At 49.3% G+C, this 27,696-nt stretch overlaps 3 protein-coding genes and 1 long non-coding RNA gene across 5 annotated transcripts; 2 read left to right on the top strand and 2 right to left on the bottom strand.

The window, feature by feature from the left end:
• Positions 1–1,068: 1,068 nt before the first annotated feature.
• Positions 1,069–2,686, bottom strand: LOC127588060 (uncharacterized). The gene is made up of 2 exons (XR_007958960.1): positions 2,130–2,686; positions 1,069–1,212 (listed from the first exon to the last, which is right to left on the bottom strand). It is a non-coding gene; the product is annotated as an uncharacterized LOC127588060 (long non-coding RNA).
• Positions 2,687–3,648: 962 nt separating this feature from the next.
• LOC127587899 (protein phosphatase 1E-like) lies at positions 3,649–17,923 on the bottom strand. The gene is made up of 7 exons (XM_052046373.1): positions 17,423–17,923; positions 9,397–9,518; positions 8,700–8,899; positions 7,966–8,154; positions 7,728–7,871; positions 7,551–7,644; positions 3,649–7,476 (listed from the first exon to the last, which is right to left on the bottom strand). The coding sequence occupies exons 1-7, from the start codon at positions 17,605–17,607 to the stop codon at positions 6,641–6,643; spliced, it is 1,770 nt and encodes a 589-aa protein (XP_051902333.1). The 5' UTR covers positions 17,608–17,923; the 3' UTR covers positions 3,649–6,640.
• A 272-nt stretch (positions 17,924–18,195) lies between these two features.
• Positions 18,196–22,369, top strand: LOC127587859 (nonsense-mediated mRNA decay factor SMG8-like). The gene is made up of 6 exons (XM_052046328.1): positions 18,196–19,033; positions 19,163–19,663; positions 19,800–20,208; positions 20,290–20,435; positions 20,749–21,630; positions 21,811–22,369. Exons 1-6 carry the CDS (start codon positions 18,407–18,409, stop codon positions 22,030–22,032), a joined length of 2,787 nt encoding a protein of 928 aa, XP_051902288.1. The 5' UTR covers positions 18,196–18,406; the 3' UTR covers positions 22,033–22,369.
• Positions 22,370–23,583: 1,214 nt separating this feature from the next.
• On the top strand, positions 23,584–26,067 carry LOC127587860 (ATP-sensitive inward rectifier potassium channel 15-like). Of its 2 annotated transcripts, none has more exons than XR_007958891.1 (2): positions 23,584–23,727; positions 24,393–24,482. XR_007958891.1 is itself a non-coding variant. In XM_052046329.1 (2 exons), exon 2 carries the CDS (start codon positions 24,567–24,569, stop codon positions 25,584–25,586), a length of 1,020 nt encoding a protein of 339 aa, XP_051902289.1. In that variant the 5' UTR covers positions 23,593–23,727; positions 24,523–24,566; the 3' UTR covers positions 25,587–26,067. The 2 variants fall into 2 exon arrangements, 1 of the variants encoding a protein (XP_051902289.1); XM_052046329.1 differs by lacking the exon at positions 24,393–24,482 and adding an exon at positions 24,523–26,067 and having other exon boundaries at positions 23,593–23,727.
• Positions 26,068–27,696: the final 1,629 nt, after the last annotated feature.

The following is a 27,696-nucleotide window of genomic DNA, read 5'->3' on the forward strand; positions in this document are numbered from 1 at the left end:
CTTAAAAAACGACCATGTATAGTAAGGCGTTTTTAGGCGAAAAAAACGACCATGTATAGTAAGGCGTTTTTAGGCGAAAAAAAACGACCATGTATAGTAAGGCTTTTTAGCCCTAAAAAACGACCATGTATAGTAAGGCGTTTTTGACCCGAAAAAAACGACCATGTATAGTAAGGCTTTTTTAGCTGAAAAAAACGACCATGTAAAGTAAGGCGTTTTTAACCGAAAAAAAAAAACGACCATGTATAGTAAGGCGTTTTTAGGCGAAAAAAAACGACCATGTATAGTAAGGCTTTTTAGCCCTAAAAAACAACCATGTATAGTAAGGCTTTTTTAGCTGAAAAAAACGACCATATGTAGTAAGGCGTTTTTAACCGAAAAAAAACGACCATGTATAGTAAGGCGTTTTGTCCGAAAAAAACGACCATGTATAGTAAGACGTTTTTAGGCGGAAAAAAACAACAACCATGTAGAGTAAGGCGTTTTTAGCCGAAAAAAAACGACCATCTATACTATGTTATAGTATAGATGGTCCAAAACCAAAATAATACACTTGGACCACTTGGCATCTCCAGCTAATTGGCTAGCCGCTTTCCAGTTGTTCTGCTAGTTTAAGACAACTTCATCATCGGAAAATAAACAATATCGGACCACTTTGTTGACATTTGAATTGTGATTATCTTATTGTGCCTCTTGAATTCGTTTTTAGGCGAAAAAAAACGACCATGTATAGTAAGGCTTTTTTAGCCCGAAAAAACGACCATGTATAGTAAGGCGTTTTTAGCCAAAAAAAAACGACCATGTATAGTAAGGCGGTTTTAGCCCGAAAAAAACGACATAGTATAGTAAGGCGTTTTTAGCGTGAAAAAAACGACCATGTATAGTAAGGCGTTTTTAGCCGAAGTTTTGGTTCGTTGGCCGTTTTTTTCGGCTAAAAACGCCTTACTATACATGGTCGTTTTTTTCTGCAAAAAACGCCTTACTATACATGGTCGTTTTTTTTCGGCTAAAAAAAGCCTTACTATACATGGTCGTTTTTTTCGGCTAAAAAAAGCCTTACTATACATGGTCGTTTTTTTCGGCTAAAAACGCCTTACTATACATGGTCGTTTTTTTCGGTTAAAAACGCCTTACTATACAGTACATGGTCGTTTTTATCGGCTAAAAACGCCTTACTATACATGGTCGTTTTTTTCGGCTAAAAACGCCTTACTATACATGGATGTTTTTTTCGGTTAAAAACGCCTTACTATACATGGTCGTTTTTATCGGCTAAAAACGCCTTACTATACATGGTCGTTTTTTTCGGCTAAAAACGCCTTACATGGTCGTTTTTTTCGGGTCAAAAAGCCTTACTATACATGGTCGGTTTTTTTCGGCTAAAAATGCCTTACTATACATGGTCGTTTTTTTTTCGGCTAAAAACGCCTTACTATACATGGATGTTTTTTTCGGGTCAAAAACGCCTTACTATACATGGTCGTTTTTATCGGCTAAAAACGCCTTACTATACATGGTCGTTTTTTTCGGCTAAAAACGCCTTACATGGTCGTTTTTTTCGGGTCAAAAAGCCTTACTATACATGGTCGGTTTTTTTCGGCTAAAAATGCCTTACTATACATGGTCGTTTTTTTTTCGGCTAAAAACGCCTTACTATACATGGATGTTTTTTTCGGGTCAAAAAGCCTTACTATACATGGTCGTTTTTTTTTCGGTTAACGCCTTACTTTACATGGTCGTTTTTTTCAGCTAAAAACGCCTTACTATACATGGTCGTTTTTTTCGGTTAAAAACGCCTTACTATGCATGGTCGTTTTTATCGGCTAAAAACGCCTTACTATACATGGTCGTTTTTTTCGGCTAAAAACGCCTTACTATACATGGATGTTTTTTTCGGTTAAAAACGCCTTACTATACATGGTCGTTTTTATCGGCTAAAAACGCCTTACTATACATGGTCGTTTTTTTCGGCTAAAAACGCCTTACATGGTCGTTTTTTTCGGGTCAAAAAGCCTTACTATACATGGTCGTTTTTTTTTCGGCTAAAAATGCCTTACTATACATGGTCGTTTTTTTTCGGTTAACGCCTTACTTTACATGGTCGTTTTTTTCAGCTAAAAACGCCTTACTATACATGGTCGTTTTTTTCGGTTAAAAACGCCTTACTATACATGGTCGTTTTTATCGGCTAAAAACGCCTTACTATACATGGTCGTTTTTTTCGGCTAAAAACGCCTTACTATACATGGATGTTTTTTTCGGTTAAAAACGCCTTACTATACATGGTCGTTTTTATCGGCTAAAAACGCCTTACTATACATGGTCGTTTTTTTCGGCTAAAAACGCCTTACATGGTCGTTTTTTTCGGGTCAAAAAGCCTTACTATACATGGTCGTTTTTTTTCGGCTAAAAATGCCTTACTATACATGGTCGTTTTTTTTTCGGCTAAAAACGTCTTACTATACATGGTCGTTTTTTTCGGCTAAAAACGCCTTACTATACATGGTCGTTTTTTTCGGGTCAAAAACGCCTTACTATACATGGTCGTTATTTTCGGTTAAAAACGCCTTACTATACATGGTCGTTTTTATCGGCTAAAAACGCCTTACTATACATGGTCGTTTTTTTCGGCAAAAAATGCCTTACTATACATGGACGTTTTTTTTCGGGTCAAAAACGCCTTACTATACATGGTCGTTATTTTCGGTTAAAAACGCCTTACTTTACATGGTCGTTTTTTTTCAGCTAAAAACGCCTTACATGGTGGTTTTTTTCGGTTAAAAACGCCTTACTATACATGGTGGTTTTTTTCGGTTAAAAACGACGCCTTACTATACATGGTGGTTATTTTCGGTTAAAAACGCCTTACTTTACATGGTCGTTTTTTTTCAGCTAAAAACGCCTTACTATACATGGTGGTTTTTTTCGGTTAAAAACGCCTTACTATACATGGTGGTTTTTTTCGGTTAAAAACGCCTTACTATACATGGTCGTTTTTATCGGCTAAAAACGCCTTACTATACATGGTCGTTTTTTTCGGCTAAAAATGCCTTACTATACATGGACGTTTTTTTTCGGGTCAAAAACGCCTTACTATACATGGTCGTTATTTTCGGTTAAAAACGCCTTACTTTACATGGTCGTTTTTTTTCAGCTAAAAACGCCTTACTATACATGGTGGTTTTTTTCGGTTAAAAACGCCTTACTATACATGGTGGTTTTTTTCGGTTAAAAACGCCTTACTATACATGGTGGTTATTTTCGGTTAAAAACGCCTTACTTTACATGGTCGTTTTTTTTCAGCTAAAAACGCCTTACTATACATGGTGGTTTTTTTCGGTTAAAAACGCCTTACTATACATGGTGGTTTTTTTCGGTTAAAAACGCCTTACTATACATGGTCGTTTTTATCGGCTAAAAACACCTTACTATACATGGTGGTTTTTATCGGCTAAAAACACCTTACTATACATGGTCGTTTTTTTTCGGCTAAAAAAAGCCTTACTATACATGGTCGTTTTTTTGGGGTCAAAAACGCCTTACTATGGGGTTCCAGCTTGAAAGTAGGATTTCAAAGTAGGGTTAGTTCAGGTGACCATCGGTTCATTTCTCTTCATTCATTTATTTAAAAAATGAAGACTGGCAGCGTTGAGTTGTTCTAGTCTTTATATACATGATGGTTAGTCATCCGTTACAGTACAGGTATTATATTTACTTTATGCATTCATGTATGTGTGCCTGTATCATATTTATATACATACACATACTAGAGGAGCACACATCATACACGTACAAATTATTTCTTGTAAGTACTTTCTTTCAACGTAAACTGCACATGGTCACGAGGGGGTTCGTCTTCCACGTATTGTCCACAGACGAGCCCCCTGGAGAACTTTTTTTTTTGTCCCCAACACATTATTGCTTACAGAAAGAGAGAGAGAGAGAGAAATAGAGAGATTGAGAGAAGAAAAAAAAAGCTTTTGTGTACGCAGACACAATGCACATTTAGGAAAGGCAAATAAAATGATGGACCGATGAGTGGGCTAACTCCATTTTCGGATGACGAGAGCAAAGGCCTCTCTTTCAGATCAGGTTCCATTTTTGACATATACGGGGCAGCCCATTGTTGTACTCAGCACTTTAACTGATACATCAGTTGATCCCATGAAAACAAGTTTCACCATTTGCAAACAAATAGAAAAAAAATGAGGTAAGCACATTTGGACATAGACCGCTCTTGCAGCAAATGTTTGTTTGTTTTGTTGTGACATTTTCATTCAGGCAACCAGGACGACACCGAAATGGGATTTGAAAGAATGAAATTAAAGATGTCAGTTGCACCGAAGTTGGTCCAAGTCCAAAATCGGAGGAAAATCACGATTGCTCTCAAAACAAATACTCAGTAATAATTGCCATTAGCTCCAGCAGATGGTGCTGTTGTGATAAAAAAACAAGCCTGAAAATCACACCATTTTGTTCCAAAATTCAAATTAAGCAATCTCCTCCTATAATTTTGCCACGTTTTCCTGCCGCTTCTCTTGAACGAGTCTTTTCCAGCGGGACAGAGGGGTAAGATGGAAGAGAAGTGGCAGTAAGACAGGCCAAAATCCTGAAGTGAGGGGTTGATCGTGCCATTAGCAGGTTTCAGCAGAGACTGGAGAGTCATAGAAAGGCAGACAAGTGGCAAGGCCCGATCTCAGCACGTTTTTGTGAGTGGCCTCTACTGTAACCTGATTGGCAAAATGTGGCGTAAGGCGGATACAATAAAGCTGGTGATCACAACGAGCTAGCTATTTGTTGTCGTTGTTCTGTGCATTAAATGTGGCTGCACTAAACGCCGACAGTCTTCGGAAGGCGGAATCTTCACCGATTTGACTTTATGTACTGTACGTCTTTACAGGAAGAGACAAACTTACGATACTACCCTCCGAAAGGTGGAAAATTTATGGATTACTTCATCAACGAAGCAAGCGCTACACTACGTAGTATTCCTAACCTTAGGCTATGTATGAAGTCAAATAAGCATCTTAGGAAGAAAAAAAAAATACGCCTAATACAAAGTCCATCATCGTTCATTAAATTCAGTTGCAGTAGGAATTTAGAACGTCATGAACTTGAATTAGCGCTAATTTGGCATAAGGCTGTCGTGTAACATGAAGAAAGTGTCCGCTTTTGAATCTATGCGGAGGATCACATGCGCTTTGTTCTTTGTTTTGTGGAGCTGCGGATCACGCTGCAATCGACGTTAGGGCTGGTTTAGCATCGCAGAGAACATATTAATACCGTCGTTTTATGTACAGATCAAAAATAAAACTGTTGTGCTAGCTAGCTTAGGATCGTTAGAAACAAACCCCCCCCCCCCAAAAAAGAGGCTTGTCCGTTGCCAGTCATAGAGCACGTTTAAGTCAACATCTCCAGGTATCATCCAAAACCAAAATAAAATACACTTGGACCACTTGGCATCTCCAGCTAATTGGCTAGCTTTCCAGTTTCCAGTTGTTCTGCTAGCTTAAGACAACTTCATCATCGGAAAATAAACAATATCGGACCACTTTGTTGACATTTGAATTGCGATCATCTTATTGTCCCTCTTGAATAAGATAATTGTTCATGCTAACACGGGAAACAAACAAAAAGAACTCTTATGACCGTTTCTTTTTAAATTGCTCTACCTCCAGCAAGCTGGCTAAATTGCTAGCTGGCTAGCAGGTTTCCGGTTTGTATGCTAGCTTCAGACAACTTTTCATGGTATTATTGGAAACTAAAAATATGAACCTGGATTATTTTGCTCACATTAAAATCGCTATACAGGTATGTTGTTAGTGAGCTGGCTATTTGGTAGGCAGTCGCCATGCTAGTTGAAGACAACTTTTCTGGGGAAGTGGCACCGATACGATACCAAAGACGATCCGGACTCGACGGTGCTGTATTTGTAAGTTTTCGGGCGAAGAAGGCTTCGTGTTCTGTAGCCGTCAAAGTGCCTGCGCTGTGTTACGCTGCCGAGGGAACGCGTACCTAAATCGCCCTTTGTCCTCGCTCAAAAACCCATTAACGCAGGGGGGCCAAATCCACATCGGGGAAAGCATGATACAGCGTCTAATCAAGTAAGGACTAATCTCTAGTAATCCGTCCTTTAAGTGCTCCGATCTGTAGACAAGCCGCGGGCGGATAACGGACCGGGTCAACGGCGGAACGACAGAGGGGTCAGCGGTCTCTGTGGCGCCTGGGTCGGTTTGAGGTCGGATGAAGTCCCGGAAACTAGTTTCACGTCGCAACATGCTAAACGGGAAACACTCAAGCCCCCCCCCCCCACCCACCACCGCTGTAAGGATATTTATGAATTGATGGTTAAGATGGCGACTGTGAAAAACAGAACCATCAATGTGAACATTTTGTAGCTTTACGATGATGTGGTATACTTTGGAGCGCAGCTTATGTTTGGCGGGCTGGCTGATATTTACTTTGTTTTTGTTTTTTTTTAATTAGCTCCACCCCCCCACCGGACAGACACAACCAGTCAATCGTCACGTTTACGAACGCAGGAGCCACAACTATCTAAAGTATCCAGAAAGAAACCGAACAAAAACTGCGTTGGATAGGAGGAAGTGACCCGGGAAGGTGGCGGTTCCGCGCCGAGGCGTCAGATGGCGGCGGTGCGGGGAAGCCGGGGCACGGCCGCGCCGGGCTTCCAGATGGCGTAAAGGGGCATCGAAGCCGGCGGCTCGGCAAATCGACGGCGCCACCTGAGGTCGCCGCATCTGCGGCTGGGCCCGGGCACCCGGCCGAACGGCGAGGCGGTCCGGGCCCCCGGCGGGTCCGTGAAGGTGAGGCGGGAACTGCTCCTCAGCGGGCGTTTCTCCAGGAAGCGCCAGCGGCGGAGGGAAGGGATGCGGCCCCCCAGTGCGGGCCCCATGAGGCCCAGGCTGGTTCTGTCCGTGAAGGAGTCCGTGCGGTCTTCGTAGCCCAGGTCGGCGGGGGCCGAGCACTGCTGCAGGGGCCACCCGCCGCGGCTTTTCCCCTCGTTGTCCGCCGCGCTGCCCCCCTCGCCGCCTCGCTCCGCCCTGGCCGCCTCCTCCTCCTCTTCCTCGTCCTCCTTTTCCTCTCCTTCTTCAGGTTGCTCCTCCGCCTCGGCGGCGGGCTCCTCTTCCGGCCGGGCCTCGGCGGCGCCCTCGTCCTCGTCCTCCTCGGCGCCGGTGGGCGCCGGCGGGGTGCGCGGATCTCGCAGGAAAACGGCGATGACGGTGATGTTGTCGCTGGAGCCGGCGTCGCGGGCCGAGGCCACCAGCTTGTGCGCCACCATGGCGGTGTCGCCGGCGTTCTCCTGGAGGTGGTCGCTCACCACGCGCACCGCCTCGTCCGGACTCACCGTGTCCCAGAAGCCGTCGCAGGCCAGGAGCAGGTAGTCCTCGGAGCCGTCCAGCGGGAAGGCGGCGTGGTCGGCGTCCCCGCAGATGTAGGGCTTGTGCTCCGAGTCGCCTGGCGAGGGAAACCCGATGCCGGTGAGACTTTCAAATCCCGTTTGAGCGCCGGCGCCGGACCGACAAGCTTACCTATGGCTCTGGATACCGACAGACTGCCGTTCACCCTCCACGTCCCGAACCAGATCACGCAGCCTCCCAGGGCTTCGATCCTTTGCTTCTCATCCTGCGGCCATTTGGAGAAACAAAGTCAAACGGGGGCGGGGGGTTCGGTTTTTATACCGCGACATCGCCAATCATTCCCGCTACCTCTCTGTCGGGTTTGTGCGGTTTCATCAACTCCACCACTTCTCCCCGGCGGACCAGGATAACCTGCGAGTCTCCCAGCCAGGCGACGTGCAACGTCCGGCCGCGCAGGAACGTCACCACGCCCGTCGTGCCGCAGCGCAGGTTCTGCCGGAATCAGCGCGCGGGGTTTTCAAGTTCATTCGCTGGTTTTCGAGGCGAGAGAGAGAAAAAAAAAAACTGCGTGGCGGCGGACGGTTACCTCCCGCGAGGCTTTCCTGACAAAGTGCTCGTCGGTGATTTTGAAGGCGCGGCGGAGGGCCTCGCCGGGGTCTTGGCTTAGAGAGTCCTGGCGAGCCAGGTTGACGTGGAGATGGTTGGCGGCGTAAATGGCGGCGTCCACGCCGCCGTGTCCGTCAAACACGGCGAAGAACGCTTGTTCTTCTTGATCCTGAAGACACCAAAGACGACGTTCACGAAGGGAAAGCGGCTTCGATGGGGCAACGTGAAATTTAGTCAACGTGTCGATTGGGGATGGAGCCACAATAAGGCCCGAAAACACACATGAAGTCGGCCATTTTGGATCAGAGCGGCCATTTTAGAGTCATTTTGGTGTGGGTCTCTCAGGCTAGATTTACTTTATGAACATGAAATTCTGTCGCTCTGGTTTTGGCAGAGACGTTTCTTGGAGTCCTCGAGATCTCGTCCAACCGCATCTAAATGTGAATCCTGAATGCGAGTAACTTAAGTTCATCTTATGAAGGTGAAGTGAACACTCATAGGTAACCCCCCCCCCCTCCTGGCATAAGTCCTTTCCCCATCCCTTACGTAACCGAAAGCATGACTCACTCGCTTTGATAAACCTTCCCAGTTCAAAGACCTTAAACCTCGGGAAAAAAAATAGTTAAGAAAGCTTTTAAGGCAAGCGGCCAAACGGAGGCACTTAAGGGGGCGGGGGGTTGGGGGGGTGGGGGGGGTCTGTGGCGCTGCGCTTACCTGAATGTTGAAAAGTGTGTTGAAGTCGGGGATGATGAGGTGCCTGTCCTCCATCTTGCGCCGCATGTTCTTGATGGCGTGGATGGACGTCTCGTAGTAGGGCTGCGGGCGGCGGCGGTAAGGCAGCTCCTTGGTCCACGCGCCGCACGTCTCAAAGAGTCGTTTGAAGATGAGCCGCGCCAACTTGACCGCCTCGATCTCTGCAAACGGCCAAAGGGGATCCCGCCTGAGCCAAACGCCGCAATTGTCCCGATCGAAATTGCCCCCTTTCTGCATTTCGGTTCCATAGTATTGCAGTTCAACTTTAAAGAAAAACAAAATCTCACAAAAATGCTACAAAACATCAGAAAGCAGACTTCAAAAAAGTGTGCATCACACTTCCCTGGTAGCCAATTTAGAAAAGTCCCCGTTTCCAAAGCAAGTGCGTGACACACTTGTGAACGTCAAAACCCCGCCGGGAGCTGCTTTACTTTTTCCGAGAGGCTGATTAGAGAAGTTCGTAGTTAAGCGAGAGAGAGAGAGAGAGAGAGAGAGAGGGCAAGAGCGAAACGGTCAACCTCTTTTAAAATTTGAACTTGGAAGGCAAATATTTTGTATGCGAGCCAAATCTCTCACCAAAAGTAATGGCCCGGTGTGCCTCAGAGCTCCATCTTAGAGCCATTCTTGTTCAATTACAAGCACACGCGCTCGGACTCACGGGGTAAGGGTCCGACTCCGTCTTCCACGCTCTTGATGAGGTGATGGATGGTCAGGTCGCTCTGTAGGATGCTGTCCGACGTCGCCCTGGCCAAGGCTGCCGCCAGCGAGCACGGGCAGTTACTGTGAATTTTGGAACGAGAGCAAGACCGCACAGTTGAAATTTTGCGATATATATTCGGGGATGGGCAGCGCGGAATGCGGGAGGTTGTCGGGTTGAATGCAAACATGCAGGTGACCACCTCAGGTAACCCCCCCCCCCTAAAAAAAAAAGTGTATCACTGTACATGTTTGGCATTGTAAATCACAATAATAAAATTAAAAATAAAGTCTAAAGTTAGAACTGACGACATTTTGGGGAGAATTTGCGGAGTTGTTACAGGAAAGCGGGTCATCTGGTGGAACTCAAAACCGAACAAGCACCTTGAAGGAAGTCACACTAGAGGAAAGTCAAGATGGGAGTATGGCGGGGGGGGGGGGGGGGGGGGGGGGTCTCCTCCAGCATTGTCTCCATTCATAGAACCCCCCCACCGCCCCTACTCGACGGAGGGGGCGGATGCCGAGGCGAGGAGCTCCGATTGGCACGCGGTGGTCCCCGAGGAGACAAAGGCGGCGCACCAATGAGAGCTCGGCCGAGCTGGCGCATCACGGTCGAGTCATGTGGTGCGTAGGAGGATTAGAAGAAGCGGCTTAATCTCACGAGCCCCCCCCCGAGCGCACACCGAAAACCAGATGCGCATCTCGACGTGGGAAGAAATGTGAACGCGGGGAAAACATACCCTCTGCTTAGAAGAGTAAATAAGAGCGCTGGCATGAAAGGCAAACATTGGATTAAATAGCAGAGGGAAGCAAGTGGGGGGGGGGGGCTATTTGCGTCTCATTATCAAGCGTGACCAAGATGGCAGACGGACACGAGAGCGCTGTTAGCATATTACATGGAGTGAAGCTAGCACATGGAGTTGACAGATGCTAGCACAGTTAGCCCCTGAGATAACCCAGGCAGCTAGCAAAGATCGCACACTGACAAGTACATCGACATCGGCTTTTGGGCTACAGGCCAAAATGAAAGGCACAGCATTGCGGGATTCAAACTAGCAGGAAGAAAGGGCTCAAGTAGTGTGAGCCACAGGCTAAATAAAGTGTGCCGACGTTTAATGAACGCTTTCTCTTCACGCGAGTTTACTGAAGTGATCAAAGTCTGCCAAGGGTTTTTCTCGGTTAGGGAAGTTAGCGCGAGTTTACCGCGCTTGAGAAGTTAGCAAAATAAGTCAGAGGTTAACAAAGGTAGCACATGGATTTAAATGAGCTAGCGGAGTTAGCGTGTGAGTTTTCTCGGGTAGTCTGGCAATGTGAGCATATGGAGAAGTTATCCCAAGTTGACCGAGGAATAGCCAAGTTTGAGAATGACTCAACACCGGCTACCAAAGTTAGCAAGCGCATTTAGCTCGGCTGGCATGGTTAGCACATCAGTTTAACTAGTCTAGTAGCATTAGCACTGTTACCCTGGTTCCACACAGGATTTCTAATTTAAACAAGTCCACAATGTGTCCAAATATATGCTTAATATTTTTATTTCAGTCTCTTTTTTTCCCAAATTGCACGCAGGGCTGCGTCAAATGTCGCCAGTCATACGTTCCCAGCGCCGCTTTTGAAGAACGTCGTCATTCCCTCGCCGATTAAACTTCCAGCACTCCTGTGATGCTTTGTGCCGCATTCAGGAGGCTGCAAGTACGTGTTCGCCGATGACTCACGGATGCGGTGGTCGTGTTTTTGTTTTTTTTTACCCTGCAACGGAGCATCAAGGTTGTTGCCACGGCAACAGAGCCAATTGACAGACGGTCACCCATGTCGGCCATCCTCATAACACCAGGCCGGTGTTGTTTTTCTTCTTCATGAGCTAAAAGCGTCCCCCACCCCACCCCACCCCCACCCCACCCCTCCATCTCCCTTTCTCTCCAATCAATCAAAAGGCGAATTTTGAAAAGAAAAACAAAGAGCCGTTTGTTGTTTGCGTGCGTGGGGCAGACGCCGGGTTGAGAGAACACGCTATTCTCAAATGGGGGGGTGGGGAGGGGGGGTTACATAATTCGCAGAGGGCCAGTTCATCTTTTGCAAGAGCGACTCCTTAAAGACGGCTGTTGGAGGAATTCATTTGTACATGCGCACAGAAGCCACGCGCTGCTTTGGAATCTCGCAAGGCAGATGCGGCAAGTGTGGGCCACAACATTAGGCACCCCCCACCCCCACCTCCACCCCCCCTCACATGGCTCGACTTGACCAAACGCCAAAAGGAGAAATGGCTTTACGGAAAGGATGTCTGCACCGCAGCACCATCGAGAACACACACAACTCAAACAACTTCCTGTTTTCCTTTTTCTACAGCCAATCAGAAGCCATCAACGTAAAATCATGTCTAAGCAATTACTCAACAGAATGTCATTTGGGTATTGATAAGAACAATATGACATACGCGTTACACAAAGCAAGAGCTGTATTGTCAATTTTCGTCTGTGTGTGTGTGTGTGTGTGTGTGTGTTTGTATGACTATTATTGTGAGGACCACTGTGATTATAAGACCAACGTAGTGAGGACATTTTTGACACGTGAGGACATTTAGGCCAGTCCTCACAAGTTTTTCATTCTAAAGTGTGTGTGTGCGTGCGTGCGTGTGTGTGCGTGTGTGTGTGTGTGTGTGTGTGTGTGTGTGTGTGTGTATATGGATGTCTTGAGGTGCATACAAGAGAGAGAGTGAGCGAGAAAGTCCATTTCGAAGAGCGAAAGTGACTCATTTATCATTGATGCTACCTTGTGCTATTTAGTGACGTAACGTAGCCCAGTCGACAAGGCGGCCATTCCAAGCATCTTGCGGCTGGGCGAGAGGCACGCAGCACAAGAGGTGGCCCATCGTCAACCGTCGCCCGCCTCGGACAATCATCGGAAAACGCTCAAGAACGTCACTCTTGTGTGATCACAAGCGTAGACCACCGGCAGATCTGCGACTGAACTGAAAAATGTTTTTCTTTGGCACAATAAGTTAGCCACTTATACGAAGCGGAAGCACGTTGCGTCATCCCGGCGGCACTTGGGTCGAGTGGGGGGGGGCTCAGAATAGCTCCCATCAAGCCCGCCGCTTAAACGGCGCCTCTTTAGTCCTCCACACAAAACATCATTTTGCTCGTTTTTTTGTTTTTGCTGTTTTATGGCCACATGCGCCGCAAATATGTTCAGTTCTGGGGGTGGGGGGGGGGGCACTTCCTTATTGGACTTCAGCAGATCTTTCAAGTCTTGACAATGAACTTGACTTATAGGAGGTGGGTGTCATCTAATTTTCTACTTTAATACTCTACATGTGAATGCCAATACATGTACTTGATCAGTACAGGGAAAAGTTGTTCGAGGGAGGGAGGGAGTGCACCCCCCCCCCCCACACCACCACCACTCAGCCGCTTCAAGGGCAAAACGGAAGGATTGCAGGCTCGTGTTGAAGACACGCAGGGGTTGCTTTGCATTCATGCCACCTGCCAGCCACGTCGAGCATGACTCACCATTTGAATTATGACCGTTTTGAGTGCAGTGCGGTGCGGGGGGTGGGCGTGGGGGGGACAGGGGGGTTGGGGGGGCGAGCTGGCTCTTAAGCGTGGGCCGTCCCAGCAGCTGGAAGAAAAGGAGGACACTGCACACTTTTTTTTTTTAAATGAAGGTCACCGTGTTGCCAAAAATGGGGCCGACTCTCCAGAGTGGGAATTAATGAAGGCGCCGCCTTTAGAAACGCCGCGTGAGTCACGGCTGGAAAAGACCACTTAGCCTTCATCCCACTTAGCGCCCCAGCAATCCAACATGGAGTTTCTTATCGAGTATGTCAACCGTTTTGGTAGATTGATAGTTTTTTTTAAAAAAAAAAAAAGGAATTTGGCAATGGCTAGTGATGAAAAAAGCGGAAGGGGGCGTGGCCTGGACGGGGCGACCAATCACAACGAGTAAGACATCATACATGTCCAATCATAGGGCTGTTTACAATCGGAAGATGGAAAGACTGATCGGGAGAGCTCGTGAAAACTCGACGATAAGGTACCTGACCCCCCCACCCCCTAAAATCTTCCCAACGGATTTAGAGGATTCACAAAAATGATCAATTTAAGAAATAAAACGGCGGATTGCCATTCCTGTTCATGTCGAAACAATGAGAGAGAGAGAGAGAGAGAGAGAGAGAGAGAGAGCGCACTTGCATGGAAGCCGCCCCCACCAAAACAGCAAAGCACGAATCTCATTTTCACCCACAAAGGCAGCACTTCATCACCGGGCCATGGAATGAATCTCACTGGTCAAGTAAGTCAAGTGGCTGCGGGCACGTGACTAAAGACAAAAACTGAGGAAAATGAAGTTGGCGATGGAATCTTCTCAATCTCCGTCCCGAATAATAGCTAAGGAAAAGGAAAGGGGGGCTTCAGTTTAGGTTTTTGGGTTTTTTTGGGGGGCAAAAAGTTGCTCCAGAAAGGCCCACAGCCGCCTGGGAGCAGATACACTCTCTCGGGGATCAAATCTCCCGGCCTCTTAGCGCTCTGATTAAAAAGTGAAAAGCCAGCAGACAGACACACACGCAGATGGCATTGTGAAGGGGGGGGGGGTGATTGAGTCCTCACATTCCAAGTACGGGAATGTACTGCTGGTTTATGCGCAGACTAGGGAAAGAAGTGTAAACGGACGCTTTTTTTGTTTTTGTTGTTGTGCTACTTAGGTATGCGTGAACCGAGTTTAGTTTAAAAACAAAAATAATCAACTTTTTTCCCCACCAAAAAAGGTGGCACAAGATGATGGCAGAGCATTACGGATGTCTCAACGAAACATAAAGAACAAGATGCTACCAGATGGCACAAAAGAAAAAAAGAGGAGTTAATCTGCAAATTAATTAATTAGTTAATTATGCAAATTGAGGAATGCCAAAGCGTGAATTTGCAGTTTGTAAAGAAAGAATTTTCTATTTGAATTAGCTTCTCTGCAGAAACACAGCAAAGCCCACAAGGAAAAGAAAAAACAAAAAAAAACAAAGAGCAAAACTCTTTTGAATTACGTCTCGGTGAAAAACGAAATCCGGGACTTTATTTGAAGGCCACACGCCCCCCCGCCCCGCTCGAGTCTGAAACGAGTTCATCTCGAAAAGGGGGTCACTTCTTTGCCATACTCGCTCTTCAAATCCCGCTTGAATAAAAACAACAACAAAACCTTTGCTCATTGTCCAAACAGCCTCCGGAGCGAATAGATCAGGTAGACATCAATACTTGGCGCGAGAGCGTCCGAGCGCCCGAGGAAATCCTCACTAAGCGAGCCCGTCGGCGCTTCCACCACGAAAGCCACTTCGCAACAGTCTTTAAACGATGGGACCAAAAAAAAAAGTTTTAAAAAAAATCAACTCTGCTAGCTTAATGCTAGCGCACAATGCGAAACGCCATAGACGGGCTAACGAAGAGCATCTACTGTGTGGCAGCATCCGATGCTTGGAACATATCCTCTTGCCATAACCAGAGATTGACTTTGGAAGCTAACCGGAGCGATTTCCACGCAGTTGCGTCAACGTCACACCCATCAGCCGGCCTCCGCATCCATTGAACCGCTGAACTCTCCTCTCGCAGAACTCTATTATTAGCCGTTCAGCCCGGAGACAAACTAATGACGCGTCGGATGAATCAGCAGACCCGCTGCCGGCGACTCGCGGCGCTAGCCGTCAGACGTCCACGTAGGCCGGTTGCGTTTTCACGCTAAAGAGTCACCGGGGAACGGCAACAAAGCGGGGGAGGGCGGAGGGAAAACAACCGAGACGGCTGCTCGACTCAAACGGATTTTGTCGTTGGCGATGGAGAAGTTAGAAAAGAAAAAGCGGAAACAAGACTAGCCGAGCCCCCCCCCCCCCCCCCAAAAAAATGCAGAAGCACAGAATGTGCAACTCACGACTCGCGGCTAAGTTTACATCCAAGGCCATTAGCGAGGCGCTCGGCTGACCTATAATTGTTCTTCCCGAGAGGGCGGCCGCGCTGTTGCCGTGGCAACTATCGACGGCGATGCAAGGTTGAGTCAAAGCGGACGCGTCGGCATGCGCGTTGCTTGGCGGCTTCCTCCCGGCACGCCGCCGACGGACGTGTTGACGGACTCGAGTGTTTTTTTGGCACTTTGGAAAGGATTTGGAGAGCTAAACGAGGACCCCCCCCCCAAATCCCCCCCCGTCAAGTGTGCTTTTGAAAATCATTTCTCAGATGCCCATCACCGGAAAGCTCAAATCACCGGCAATCCACCTTTGTTTGCCCCCCCGCCCCCACTTCCTCCTGCCCGGATTGACTTGAAAGCGCGAGTGGGGGATGGCAAGAGAAGTGGCAGCAAAACAGGCCAAAAAGTATGCAGTTCATCCGCAACACTATTTGTGATGCACGACCGCAGAAGCGGGAACAGGAAGTCGACCCGGCCGCCGTGCCGTGGCCCCAAACGAGCCCGGGGCTGTCGTCGCTTCGACGGAGGAAGCGAAGAAGGTGGAGTCGCGCTTTGGGGTTCGACACAATAAGAACGCGGCGGCGCTGCTCAGGAAGGAAACGGCCCGCCTGCCTTCAACGTCTCTTCCGCGCAATGTCGAAGCCCAAACGCTAACGTGATAGCCTTGACGGGAGGGGGAAAAAAAGGATGTTACAGCGGATTAGGAGATGCTGTGCTAGCGGTTAGCATGCGTGCCGTTCTGGGCTCGAAGCTCAAATCGCCGGCTGTCGTTTTGGTAGCGGATGGAATTAAAATCAGCAGTTGATTTCAATAAAATGCGGGAAATGACGCTTGCTCAACTCTTGTTTTTTTCAAATGTAGAAAAAAAAAACGGAGGTCTTCCTAGCATCACTGCAATTTTGTTGCCAGAGCAGATACAGACGCCATTCACGCGGACAACTTCGGATGAACTCAAACAGCCTGCGCAGGATGCGTCCAATTTGCTCCACAACACCCGAGACTGCCAAACTCCAAATCGTTGGAACAGACAATTTCGCACGTCCGTCCGTCCGACTGACTGCGGTGTCAATTCTCTCAACTGGGCTCTCACAGATTCCTCGCTTGTTTCTTCACGACCGGCAGGTTAGCTTTCAGTTCGGAGTGTGCGTCCCGTGATCTACTAGCGCCAAGTCCCCGGGGGCTGATTACACTTCTCTGGCCAAAACCTCAACTGGCATCGACTCCATCTTAGGTGCGACTCTAATGAGGACAATTGCCATCGAAAAAAAAATAAATGGATGGATGTTGCAAAGCACCCACTCGTCCCCCTTTCATTATTAACCCCTGACGCACATGCTCTTCAACACCGCTGGAGTACCCCAGAGCACCTCCACATGCCCACGAGGTGTTTAAAAGAGGGGCGGACACGAGTGCGGTGCGGGTGCCCTAGATGAGTGCTTGCCTTGCCAGCACACTTCTACACCGGCACCTAATTTGGATTCGAAACGAGGCCAACATCTCATTTTCTCACTTTTTTTTTTTTTTTGCACTGCCATTTTTTGCCAAGTGTGCGCGCGCACACACACACACGCACGCGCGCGCGCAGTTTAATCCAGTTTGAACTGCACAGTGCATTATGTAAGAAGTGCATCAAGAATGCATCTTGTGTTGAGTTTTTCCTGTGTGGAATTTGCCAAATAACAGAAACGACGGGGTTATTTATAGCCTCTGAGAAGATGATGGTCTTCCTCCCCCACCCCCCTTCTCTTGTGCAATGACGTCGGCATGTTACGCAAAACCGGGGGTTCACCGTTGGGTTCCCCCCCCCCCCTCAATTGGCTCTGCAGCACGGCTGACAATAACGTGAGCGACTGAACGAATATTTTCTTTTAAAAATTTTTTAAAAAACATTATGCAACTTTTGGGGGGAGGGGACACACCCAGCGCGGTTGGGAGGTTAGCGGGCATGTGAACTACACCCAGCCCGGGTCGCCCCCGGCCCCTTTTCCTCGGCTTCACCCTTAAAAACGATCAACATGCACGTATATCAAGCAGAAAAGTGTCCACTTAACTATTTGTAGAGGTGCTGCAGACACAAATCGAGGCATTCCCCCTCCACCTCGTCCTCGCACACCAAGTCGGTCAAGGGGCGGCAGGGCAGCGGGTCGCTGTCCTGCAGAGGAGGGCTCATCTCCCGGAGGAAGAGTTCCAGGAACCGTCGGAAGGTTTTCTCCTCTGCTGCACAGCCGGCCATCATTGCTCATTCCTGGACACGCTCGCACTCGCAGCTCCGCCCGTCGCTTCGCTTCGCTCGGCTGGAAACACAAGGCGGCAATACGCTGGCCCGAAGTCGACGCTGCTATTTTGTTTTTCGGGGCGGGGGGGGGGGCGAGCTTCCGCGCTAGCTGGCGCCCGATGGCGGAGGGTATACTACCGGCGTGTGGGGCGACGAGACAAGGGAGGCGTTAGCGAACAGATTTGGCGAAGTGTCGGACTGGCCCCATTCACCAACCGAGTGGGAGCGCGCCCCGCTTGCTGGGATTTCGTCGGATCGGAAGGACGTGACGTCACGGGTGACGTTATCGCGCAAATGTGCGAGAACGCGCACGCACATTTGCCATTCTTGGTACAGTATTATTATTATTTTTAGTAATGTCCACGGACGCAGAGAATACAACAAGTAATACATTTCTGGTTAAAAATAGTTATAATAATAATAATAATAACAATCTGGTCCAGAAAGAAAGAAATGTAAGAAATACATACGAACATTTATCAGTTTTGTTTCGTCTCAAAAATAAGGACACTCCAATCTCCGTGGTTGCTGATGACATACTATTAGCGAAAACCTTTTGATGACATTACCGTCGTCGTAGTCGAAACATGTTACATAAACCGTGTAGTTAATTTACGCGTCTAGGAACCGTGTTCGTCTTTGTCTCCTTTGTATCCAGTCGGACATTTTAGCTCTGGAACCCGGAAGTGGTGTCGGTGTGTGTCACTATTTTGATGCCCCCTCGCTGTTTTTGTTTTGGTTTTGGTCGGTCCAAAACAAAATGAAGGCGGGCAACACGGCAGCCGCCGTGAGCTTGGAGGCGCTCCTCCGCGCGGGGGTCTCGGAGGACGCCGATCACCGGGACGACGGCGTGTGCGTGGTCGGAATCTTCGGCAAAAGCAACATGCAGCTGGGCGCCCTCAAAGAGTCGCTCGTCAACATCCTGGCGGACAAACACGTCTTCTCCGCGTTCGGCGGAGCGGACGACGGGGGCAGCGGATGCGGCGGCATCCAGGCGCTGTACAACCCGGACAACCGCGTCTTGTATCTGCTGCTCACCTCCGTGTGCGACGGCCGCCAGCTGCTGCTGCGGGCTTGCCGATCCGCGAGCGCGGGCGGCGGCCACGCCGAAGCGCACGACTTCTGGAAGGGCCTGGAGCGGCAGCACTGCCTCGGCCTGCTCTACTTATTCTCCGTATGTCACGTCCTGCTGCTCGTCCACCCCAACCACACGTTCGACGTCACCTACGACCGGCTCTTCCGAGCCCTGGACGCCCTGAGGCAGAAGGCGCTGCCCCTCCTCCGGGCCGCCGTCAAGGACTGCCCGGTGTCCAAGGAGTGGAAGGTCAACTGCAGGCCGTGCCCGCCTCGGCTCCTCTTCGTCTTCCAGATGAGCGGAACGCTCAAGGTCCATCCGCCATGTGCATACACATGCCATAAAATGTTCAGCCTGCACATTACAAGATGGACTTTTTTCTTGCCATAAAAGAAAAAAAAACAAAAAACCGCTAACTTTTCTCGACGCGTTCCTCCCCAGGTGCCCAACGGCTCCGAGGCGAGCATCCACCCGGACAAGCCCAAAAAGCACTCGCCCCGGCGGCGCCTGCAACACGCTCTGGAGGACCAAATCTACCGCATCTTCCGCAAAAGTCGCGTGCTGACCAACCAGAGCGGCAACTGCCTGTTCACCGTGCCCGCCAACCAGGCCTTCGTCTACGTGCTGCCCGCCTCGGACGAGGACCCCGCCGGCGCCTTGCTGAGCCAGCTGCGCTCCAATTGCATCCTGTGCGAGCAGGACTCGGGCGCGCTGGTGTCGGGCCCTCGCCGCTACCAACAGACGCGGCGCTCGGCCCGGCAGGGCGCGGCGGAGCAGTCGGGCGCCGCGGGGGGCGCCGCGGCGCCGGCCGACTGCAGCTTGAAGGAGTTTCTGTGGCAGCACGTGGAGCTGGTTCTGACCAAAAAGGGTTTCGACGACAGCGTGGGACGGAACCCGCAACCGTGCCACTTTGAGCTGCCATCCTACTCCAAGTGGGCACAGGTCAGATATAAACGTGCCCCCCCCCCCCGTTCCAAAAAAATGGATAAATCAGCTGGCCAAATAAATCGACCGGGCCCGACCAGAAACCTTTCCGACTCAATTGAAAATGTTTTTTAACTCCCCGAAACCGGCACAGGTGGCGCTAAAGCTCCACCGGGCGCTGGCGGGCGGCGACGACGACGGCAACGACGACGACGCGGCCGAGCTGGCGGCCAAGGTTCAGGTCCAGCTGAAGGTGCTGGACGGGTTTCTGGATGCCGACGCCAAGTTCTCGGAGAACCGCTGCCAGAAGGCGCTGCCTGTGGCCCACAGCGCCTACCAGGCCAACCTGCCGCACAACTACACCACGGCGGTGCACAAGAACCAGCTGGCGCAGGCGCTGCGCGTCTACAGTCAGCACGCGCGCGGCGTGGCCTTCCAGCGCTACGCCCTGCAGCTCCACGAGGACTGCTACAAGTTCTGGAGCAACGGGCACCAGCTGTGCGAGGAGCGCAGCCTCTCCGACCAGCACTGCGTTCACAAGTTTCACCTTCTGCCGCAACCGGGTAAGTGGGGGGGGGGGGGGGGGGGCTCTCTTCACTTCAGGTTTCGGTCCTGATGCAACAGCAATTTTGAACTTTTGCCAGGAGAGCCAACCGACATGGATCACAACCCGCCCATTCTCAACCACAACAGTAGGGGGCGCTCCACCGGCTCCTGCAACTGCGGAAGGAAGCAGGCTCCCCGCGAGGACCCCTTTGACGTCCAGGCGGCAAACTTCGAGTTTTACCAGGTCTGGAGTGGCCAACGGAGATGTTTCCGATGAGAAAGTATCGTTGAAAACGTCTAATTATATGATAACATTTTAAAAATGTACGCTTTTCATCGATCAGTTCATTATACACATCTGCAAATTTGGTTTTCATTTAGCGCTTTTAATTTTCAATGTGAATTTGAAAAGAGTAGAGAATGCGTAATTTTTTTTGGGGGGGGGGTGCAGAAACACAAATTAGGCTTTTTGTTGGACAGCAACAAATGTCGCATTCCCCCCCAGTTCTTGGTTGTGCAAATGGCTCTTACCTCCCATGGTTTTTGTGGTCGCGCAGGCCCTGGAGGAGAAATGCTGCGGGAAGCTGGAGCGGATCGACTTCCCGATCTTCCAGCCGAGCACCCCCGACCCGGCCCCCGCCAGCAACCGGGCGCAGCGTCCGCCGTGCGAGGCCGACGCCGATCGCCTGAAGGAGCCCGGCGCCGCCCACAGCCACACGCCCGGCGACACCAGCCTGAGCCTGGCGCTCAGCCTGGGCCAGTCCACCGACAGCTCGGGCCCTTACGCGGACTCGGCCGCCGCCGCCGGCGCCCCCCCGGACGGCCAAGTCCAGCAGAAGCGTCCCAGCCTGGCCGACCGCCAGCCCTCCACCGTGGAGTACCTCCCGGGAATGATGCACTCGGGCTGCCCCAAAGGCCTCCTGCCGAAATTCTCCAGCTGGTCGCTGGTCAAACTGGGTCCGGCCAAGTCGTACAACTGCCACAAGGGGCTGGAGCAGCCCGGCTTCCTCCCCGGCGCCTCCTTCCTGCTGCCGTGGGACTTGGTGATCCGCTCCCGCTGCGAGGACGACCCGGCCGAGCCTCTGGACGGGGGCGCGTCCTCCTGGCCGGCTCCCAACAAAATGCCGGCGGGAAAGCGGGGGGGCGCGGGCGGGCCCGGGCGCGGCCGGCGGCGGGACGACACGGCGCGGGCCTACGTGGGCTTCGAGTACGAGGACGGCCGAGGGCGGCGCTTCATCGGCTCGGGGCCCGACAAGATCGTCAAGGCGCTGGGACCGGCCGGCGCCAAGGAGCCCGCCGGCAGGGTGCTCAACGGCGACATGCCGCTGTACGTGCCGTCGCCCTCGCAGGGGCGGGGGGTCAAGCCGCACTTTGCTCAGCTGATGCGGCTTTTCGTCGTGGTGCCCGACGCTCCGCTGGAGGTCACCCTCAACCCGCAGGTAAACGCCGGACCCATCTTCAAGGGAGAAGCACAGAGAATACAATCAACCTCCAAACTTTGTAACTTTTTTGGGGGGGGGGCTCCTGAATAAAAAAGCATCCCTACAATGTTTCTGTACGCATAAAAAGTGGACGTCCCTGAGCGCCAAATGACAAATTCTCCTGAATGTCTTTGGCAGGTGCAGCCCGGTCCGCCGCCCTGCCCCGTGTTCCATCCCGAGCAGACGGACGTGGTCTTGCCAGCCGACGGCCTTTGGGTGCTGCGCTTTCCGTACGCGTACGCCACCGAGATGGGCCCCTGCTACCCCCCCAAGGAGAACCAGCCCCTCGCCCACTACAAAGTGCTGCGCGGAATCCTGCGAGCCGCCGCCAACGCGCAACCTCAAGAAGCCCTCCGCTAATGCGCAATGTCGCAAACGGCCGCGCGAGGGCGCCAATGGTATCAGTATTCCCCAATCGCCGACCGGAAATGCTCTTGAACGTTAACCGTTTCTTGATCGCCAATCAATCGGTTTCGAATGAACATGAACCGGGAATGTATTTCGCCGAGTCTTCTGTGTATATTTATAACCTCGGCAAGTATCTGATTGTGACATGGATCGCTTTAGAGTTGGAAATGACACACGGGAGTTAATTAAAACTTTTTTTTTTGGGGGGGGGGGCTATTCCATGAAAAGTGGTTGCCATTTTGAAATGCACACTTCAAGATTAAATGCAAATAAATTGAGTTGAACTGTACTGCAGTGCTGCTGCTTTTTTTTTTTTTTTAATTAACTGCTTTGGAGTTTGCCTTCTGTTTTATGAATACCAAGAGGCCTCATAAGGAAGCGGACTATTTTATTTGAAAGTATGCAGAGTACAATGCCACTGTGGCTTTGATAAGCAACACGGAAACGGGGCAGTGTTAAGCCTTTGTGTGTACCACACACACACACACACACACGTATATAACCTGAAGGAATGTAGCCAAGAACAAGGTGGTTAATAACAAAGCTCGCCATTCAAGGTCATCAAGTGGGACGACAGGAACACAAGTGACGTGAAATCAAGCGTTGCGTTTCGTTTTTCTCCATCTGGCATTTGACAGTTAAAACACAATCTTTTTTTTTTTTTTTTTACTTTCTTCCCATAACAACTCATTTAAAATGCAATTTATATGAGCCCGGGCCAAACTGTCTCCATCATAAATGTTTTGACTGACCGTCAGGCAATGTTATAAGAAACATTTTAGCATGACTAACCACCAAAAAAAGACTTTTGGAAAAAAAAAAAAATTGCTAAAAGCTAAAACTCAACTTTAATAACGTAATAAAAGAAATGACTATAACAAACGTATTGAGACGCTGCGGAAATCTCCCTGAACATTCCTGTGTATCTTCCCTTAAAAAAATAAAATAAAAGCAAAAGGCACACGGCAATCTTCCGTTCAGAGGACGATTCGATTTGAAAGTGGAACGATTCCGTTGTGATCGGATAGGGGACGGCTCAACTGCAATTACTTTTTTTTGCTGTCATCCTACAAACGTTTGAATGAACTTGTCAGTACTGTAAATGTGCGATTTCCCTCCAATATAAATCTCGCCAATAAATGACGATCCGAAACTGGTCTCAATATTTCAAAGTGGAACGATTCCGATCTGAAAAAAAATATATAGAACATCCTCCAGGTTCAAACTTGTTTTTGGCTCACACAGCCCACTCGGAACCTTTGAAGAATAACGTTTTTAATTGCAGCACCACTATTTAGCATTTACTTGGTGACCTTCGGAGTCGGACTGACGTAAATCTGGGCCGATGTTTAAAGCCACAACAAGCGTACAAAAAAAAAAAAAGACAAAATATCACGTCTGTCCGGAGGGGCTTTTATTATTTTTTTTGCCCCCCCCCCCATCCAGGTGGACAGATACAAGAGAGGAGGGGCGGGAGGAGGAGGAATTACTGGATCATTTCTACAGTGTGCTAAAGTTCACCTGGCGAGGCGGGACAAAAGGAGAAAGAAGCTCCTTGGACGACGACGACGACAACCGAGCGGCGATGTTGACGGACGAGCGTCATTACGCACGGGAGGACTCAAAAGAAGAAGACGCGTTCAAAAGGTGAGAAAGGCCACGAATTCTCGGACTATGATCTCCTGCAATGGTTTACAACACTAAAATTACCTTTCAACAACACCCTCCACCCCCATCCAATAAAAAAGGGCAATCTTTGACCCAAGGTGTTTCTGGGAGGCGTCCCTTTTTCAAAATTGTGCGATTTATTAATTGTTTTGTTTTTTAAATATCCGGAAAAAAAAAGCACATCGCAGCGGCTAAGCGTGACGATATTGAGGCGGTTCGACAACAGGGCCAAACCATTTTGGAAAGTAATTTAATTGCAATTGGTTTTAATGAGTTTTAGAGGGGGTGGGGGTGGCACTCAACAGCAGTCTTTTTTTTTTCCAAATAAGTTTTTTTTTATTTGGAAGTAGAACTGCGCTGATTAGCATTTTCGCAGATGATTAAAAAAATGTAGCGGGGCAAATACTGTAAAATGGAAAAAAAACCATTCCCACTTTGTATTATATTTCTACAGTTTAATTTTTAACCCTCGAGTGAAGACAGCTGGAACTAATTGACTATTTCTTCAGGTCAAACTCTACAGTCGCTTATCGTCTAATAATTTACAGTGCATACAGTTCGCGCCATCTTTTCTGCTTTTTCACTTTTTAGTAAGATTTGTTTAGTCGGTTCAAGTGGAAAATGCATTCTACTGACACCTACAGGACAGAAGTGGAACAAGTCAAACGGCATCGTTATCGACTTGTCAATTTGTTCCGAGTGGACAACAGTGACCGGCACGACAACAAGCCAATTCTTAACGCAGTTTTTGCGGGGTTCTTTTTTTTTTTCCAGTTCGTCCTAAAAGAGAGGCGGCAGGCATCTAAACCCGCAGCGCGATGGCGGCGAGGAAAGCGGAAGTCCGTCGGCGCATCGTGTCCAAAGACGGCCACAACAACGTGCGCATCAACAACGTGGAGGGCATGGTCAAGCTGTACCTGCACGACATCTGGACCACGGTGGTGGACATGAAGTGGCGCTACAAGCTCACCTTGTTCGCCTCCACCTTCATCATGACGTGGTTCATCTTCGGCGTGTTCTTCTACTTGATCAGCATGGGCAATGGCGACTTTGAGGCCAGCCTCAGCTCCAACCACACTCCCTGCCTGGAGAACGTCAAGACCTTCACGGGGGCCTTCCTCTTCTCCCTGGAATCGCAGACCACCATCGGTTACGGCTTCCGCTACATCACCGAGGACTGCCCGCTGGCCATCTTTACCTTGGTGGCCCAGCTGGTCATCACCGGGCTGGCCGAGATCTTCGTCACGGGGGCCTTCCTGGCCAAGTTGGCGCGCCCCAAGAAGCGAGCCGAGACCATCAAGTTCAGCCGCTGCGCGGTGGTGTGCCGCCGGCAGGGGCAACTGCGCCTCATGATTCAGGTCGCCAACATGCGCAAGAGTCCGCTCATCCAGTGCCAGCTCAGCGGCAAGCTCTTACACGCCAACGTCACCCAGGAGGGCGAGAAGACCCAAGTCCACCAGACTTCGGTGAACTTCTACGTGGACTCCAGCAGCGATTGCCCGTTCCTCATCCTCCCGCTCACTTTCTACCACGTCCTGGATGAGCGCAGCCCCTTGGCCGGGCTCAGCGCCGAAAATCTGCAAAGCCGCGAGATGGAGCTGCTGGTGACGCTCAACGCCACCATGGAGTCCACGGCGGCGACGACGCAGAGCAGGACGTCCTACGTGCCCGCCGAGATCCTCTGGGGCTACGAGTTCAAGCCGGTGATTTTCGCCACGGCCGGCGGGAGATACGTGGCGGACTTCAACTTCTTTGACAAAGTTCAGGTCAGCAGCGACGCCGCGTCCCTCAAAAACGCGGAAAAGCTCAAGCTGGAGGAGAACTACAAGAAGGAGTAGCTGTGCTGCGTTGATTCGGGTCTGCAAGCGGGAAAATGTTACGCTCGGGTTTGGGACTCCTCATCCAAAGTCCTACAAATGTTTTGAAAATATGAAAAGGAACATTCCAAACCATGCTAAGCTACGAAATTGATATTCACGCGTAGCAGTAGAAATACGAATACGGGGAGAGACATTTAGGTAGTTGTCAAATGAAAATAATGCAGGCTGTCGCTATGATTTGTAGCTACTCGGCCACAGTGAAGGCAGCTTAGTTTTGGCAGCATTAGTTAGCACATGCTAATAATGTCATTTGTGATTTTGTTTTTGGGGGCGGGGTACAAACTGAAATTTAACATGTACCGAAGTAAAATGTGATCCGTTTTAAGGCTTTCACTACAAAAAATGTTTGTCGTATTTGTTTTCTCTTTCGTTGTCAACTTCACGCTCTTCTTGTGACAAGAACCGAAACTGTTTGCTATGAACACTCAAGACTCCGAAACACGACTCATCTTTTCACTGACATAATGTACCGTATATAAACAGAATGACACATTCAAGTCAATTTTGGGTGCTGTTGGCTGTCGTTACGTTTGGCTGCTTTATGTCCAGTGGCGCGACCCGACCAGAAAGTTGTCGTGTTCCCCCTCCCTCACCCGTCTAATTCCTCATCCTCGCTCATTTTAAGAGTGACGTTGCTAAAAGGTAAACCAAATTTTACTTTGGGGAAGTGCTGAGTTAGCTGAGGTCAAAGATTACCACCATTTCATAGCGCTGGGTAGTTTTATTAGGCTTGATTTTAATTTTAGATTTAGATTTTGCGCAAAATGTGATCGGTTTTGACAATGTACCGCTACATGTATTTGAAGTGTACACTACTGACACCTACAGGACATATGGGGAACTGCAACTAGCCAAACAGGATAAACATTTTGATTTGTTTGAAAAGTTTGAAACTAGCCAATGATGACGACAGGACCGAGATGGGACTGCGACTAGCCAAACGGCCCAAATGGTGTCTCCTTGATTTGTTTGGACATCGAACATCTTGAAACATGCACTAGGAAACGTCATCAATTTCATTTGTTTTGACAGTTGACAAGATCGAAACAGGACTTCAGCGGCACTTTGGCTGAACGGTGTAAACGTCGTCTTATTTGCGGTCGACATGAAAATTACAGAAATACAGCAGTTCAATTTGGACTTCTTTTTTTTCAACAAATCATTTTGTGAACCTACTTGAGTACGTTTCATTGTAACAGAGTACAGACTAATAGACATAGCGTTACCTCTCACGAAAACTCCCCCAATCGGTTTGGGCGGAAATGAGCATGATGGCCTCCCTACCTGCTGGTCGACGGGGTACACCTCGAACAAAACTTCGCGGCGTCCATCTTTCAGGGTCGCTTCGGAGCCCGGGTGGTGACGTCACAGGCTGGGGTCCACAAAATCGCGCTCACACGTGCGGCGTCGGCTTTAGATCTTTGTACAAAAGATGACGTCACTGGCGCGCGCCCAACGTCTGTCTGTGGTGGCCCATGTGTCGCCGTGACGTCACACTGTGAATGCGAGTGCGCGACTCGAGCTCCTGTGTTGTGAGTCCTTCTTGTTACTCGGCTCCTGCAAAAGTTACACAAATACTCCATTTGTTATTTGTCATCTATTTGAATGCTTACAACGCTGTAAAGAATCGCAGTTTTTTTTCTCCTTTTTTTTTTGCCTACACAGGTGAGTCACACTGACATTTACAAGTTCACAACTCAATGAACGTATGATTATGAAGAAATGTTGCAGGAATATTACTTTGGTAGCGGGACTAGAATTTAGTGAGATGTTTAAATATAAAATGTAGGAGAAAAACCGCAAAAAAATAAAACCAAATTACTAATGGCATTCTTTAAAATGCTAACATGTAGGTAACAACCAGCATAGACAAAAAGCTACAGCAGATGATGAAGACGTTGACTTGATGTTGTATTCAGTTACTGTTTCTGATGACCACTGATAAAATGCTCGCAGTAGATGTGATCATATCTTGTACATTAGGGGCCTCAGTGCTCCCCAGCTCAGGCCCATGACAGCTTGTGGCGAAACAAATTCTTAAATGACGGCATGTGAAAGGAAAAGAAAG

Source organism: Hippocampus zosterae, chromosome 16 (genome assembly GCF_025434085.1).
Source record: "Hippocampus zosterae strain Florida chromosome 16, ASM2543408v3, whole genome shotgun sequence".
In the NCBI taxonomy this organism is placed as follows: Eukaryota; Metazoa; Chordata; class Actinopteri; order Syngnathiformes; family Syngnathidae; genus Hippocampus; species Hippocampus zosterae.

Bases quoted from the DNA above. Each gene is read 5' to 3' on its own strand.
- LOC127587899 (XM_052046373.1), bottom strand. From the start codon at position 17,607: ATGATGGCCGGCTGTGCAGCAGAGGAGAAAACCTTCCGACGGTTCCTG. The intron at 7,872-7,965 runs GTAACCGTCCGC...TGATTCCGGCAG, and splicing joins TCAGGAAAGCCTCGCGGGAG to AACCTGCGCTGCGGCACGAC. The intron at 7,477-7,550 runs GTAAGCTTGTCG...TTCCCTCGCCAG, and splicing joins GTCGGTATCCAGAGCCATAG to GCGACTCGGAGCACAAGCCC.
- LOC127587859 (XM_052046328.1), top strand. From the start codon at position 18,407: ATGAAGGCGGGCAACACGGCAGCCGCCGTGAGCTTGGAGGCGCTCCTC. The intron at 19,664-19,799 runs GTCAGATATAAA...AAACCGGCACAG, and splicing joins CCTACTCCAAGTGGGCACAG to GTGGCGCTAAAGCTCCACCG. The intron at 21,631-21,810 runs GTAAACGCCGGA...TGTCTTTGGCAG, and splicing joins AGGTCACCCTCAACCCGCAG to GTGCAGCCCGGTCCGCCGCC.
- LOC127587860 (XM_052046329.1), top strand. From the start codon at position 24,567: ATGGCGGCGAGGAAAGCGGAAGTCCGTCGGCGCATCGTGTCCAAAGAC.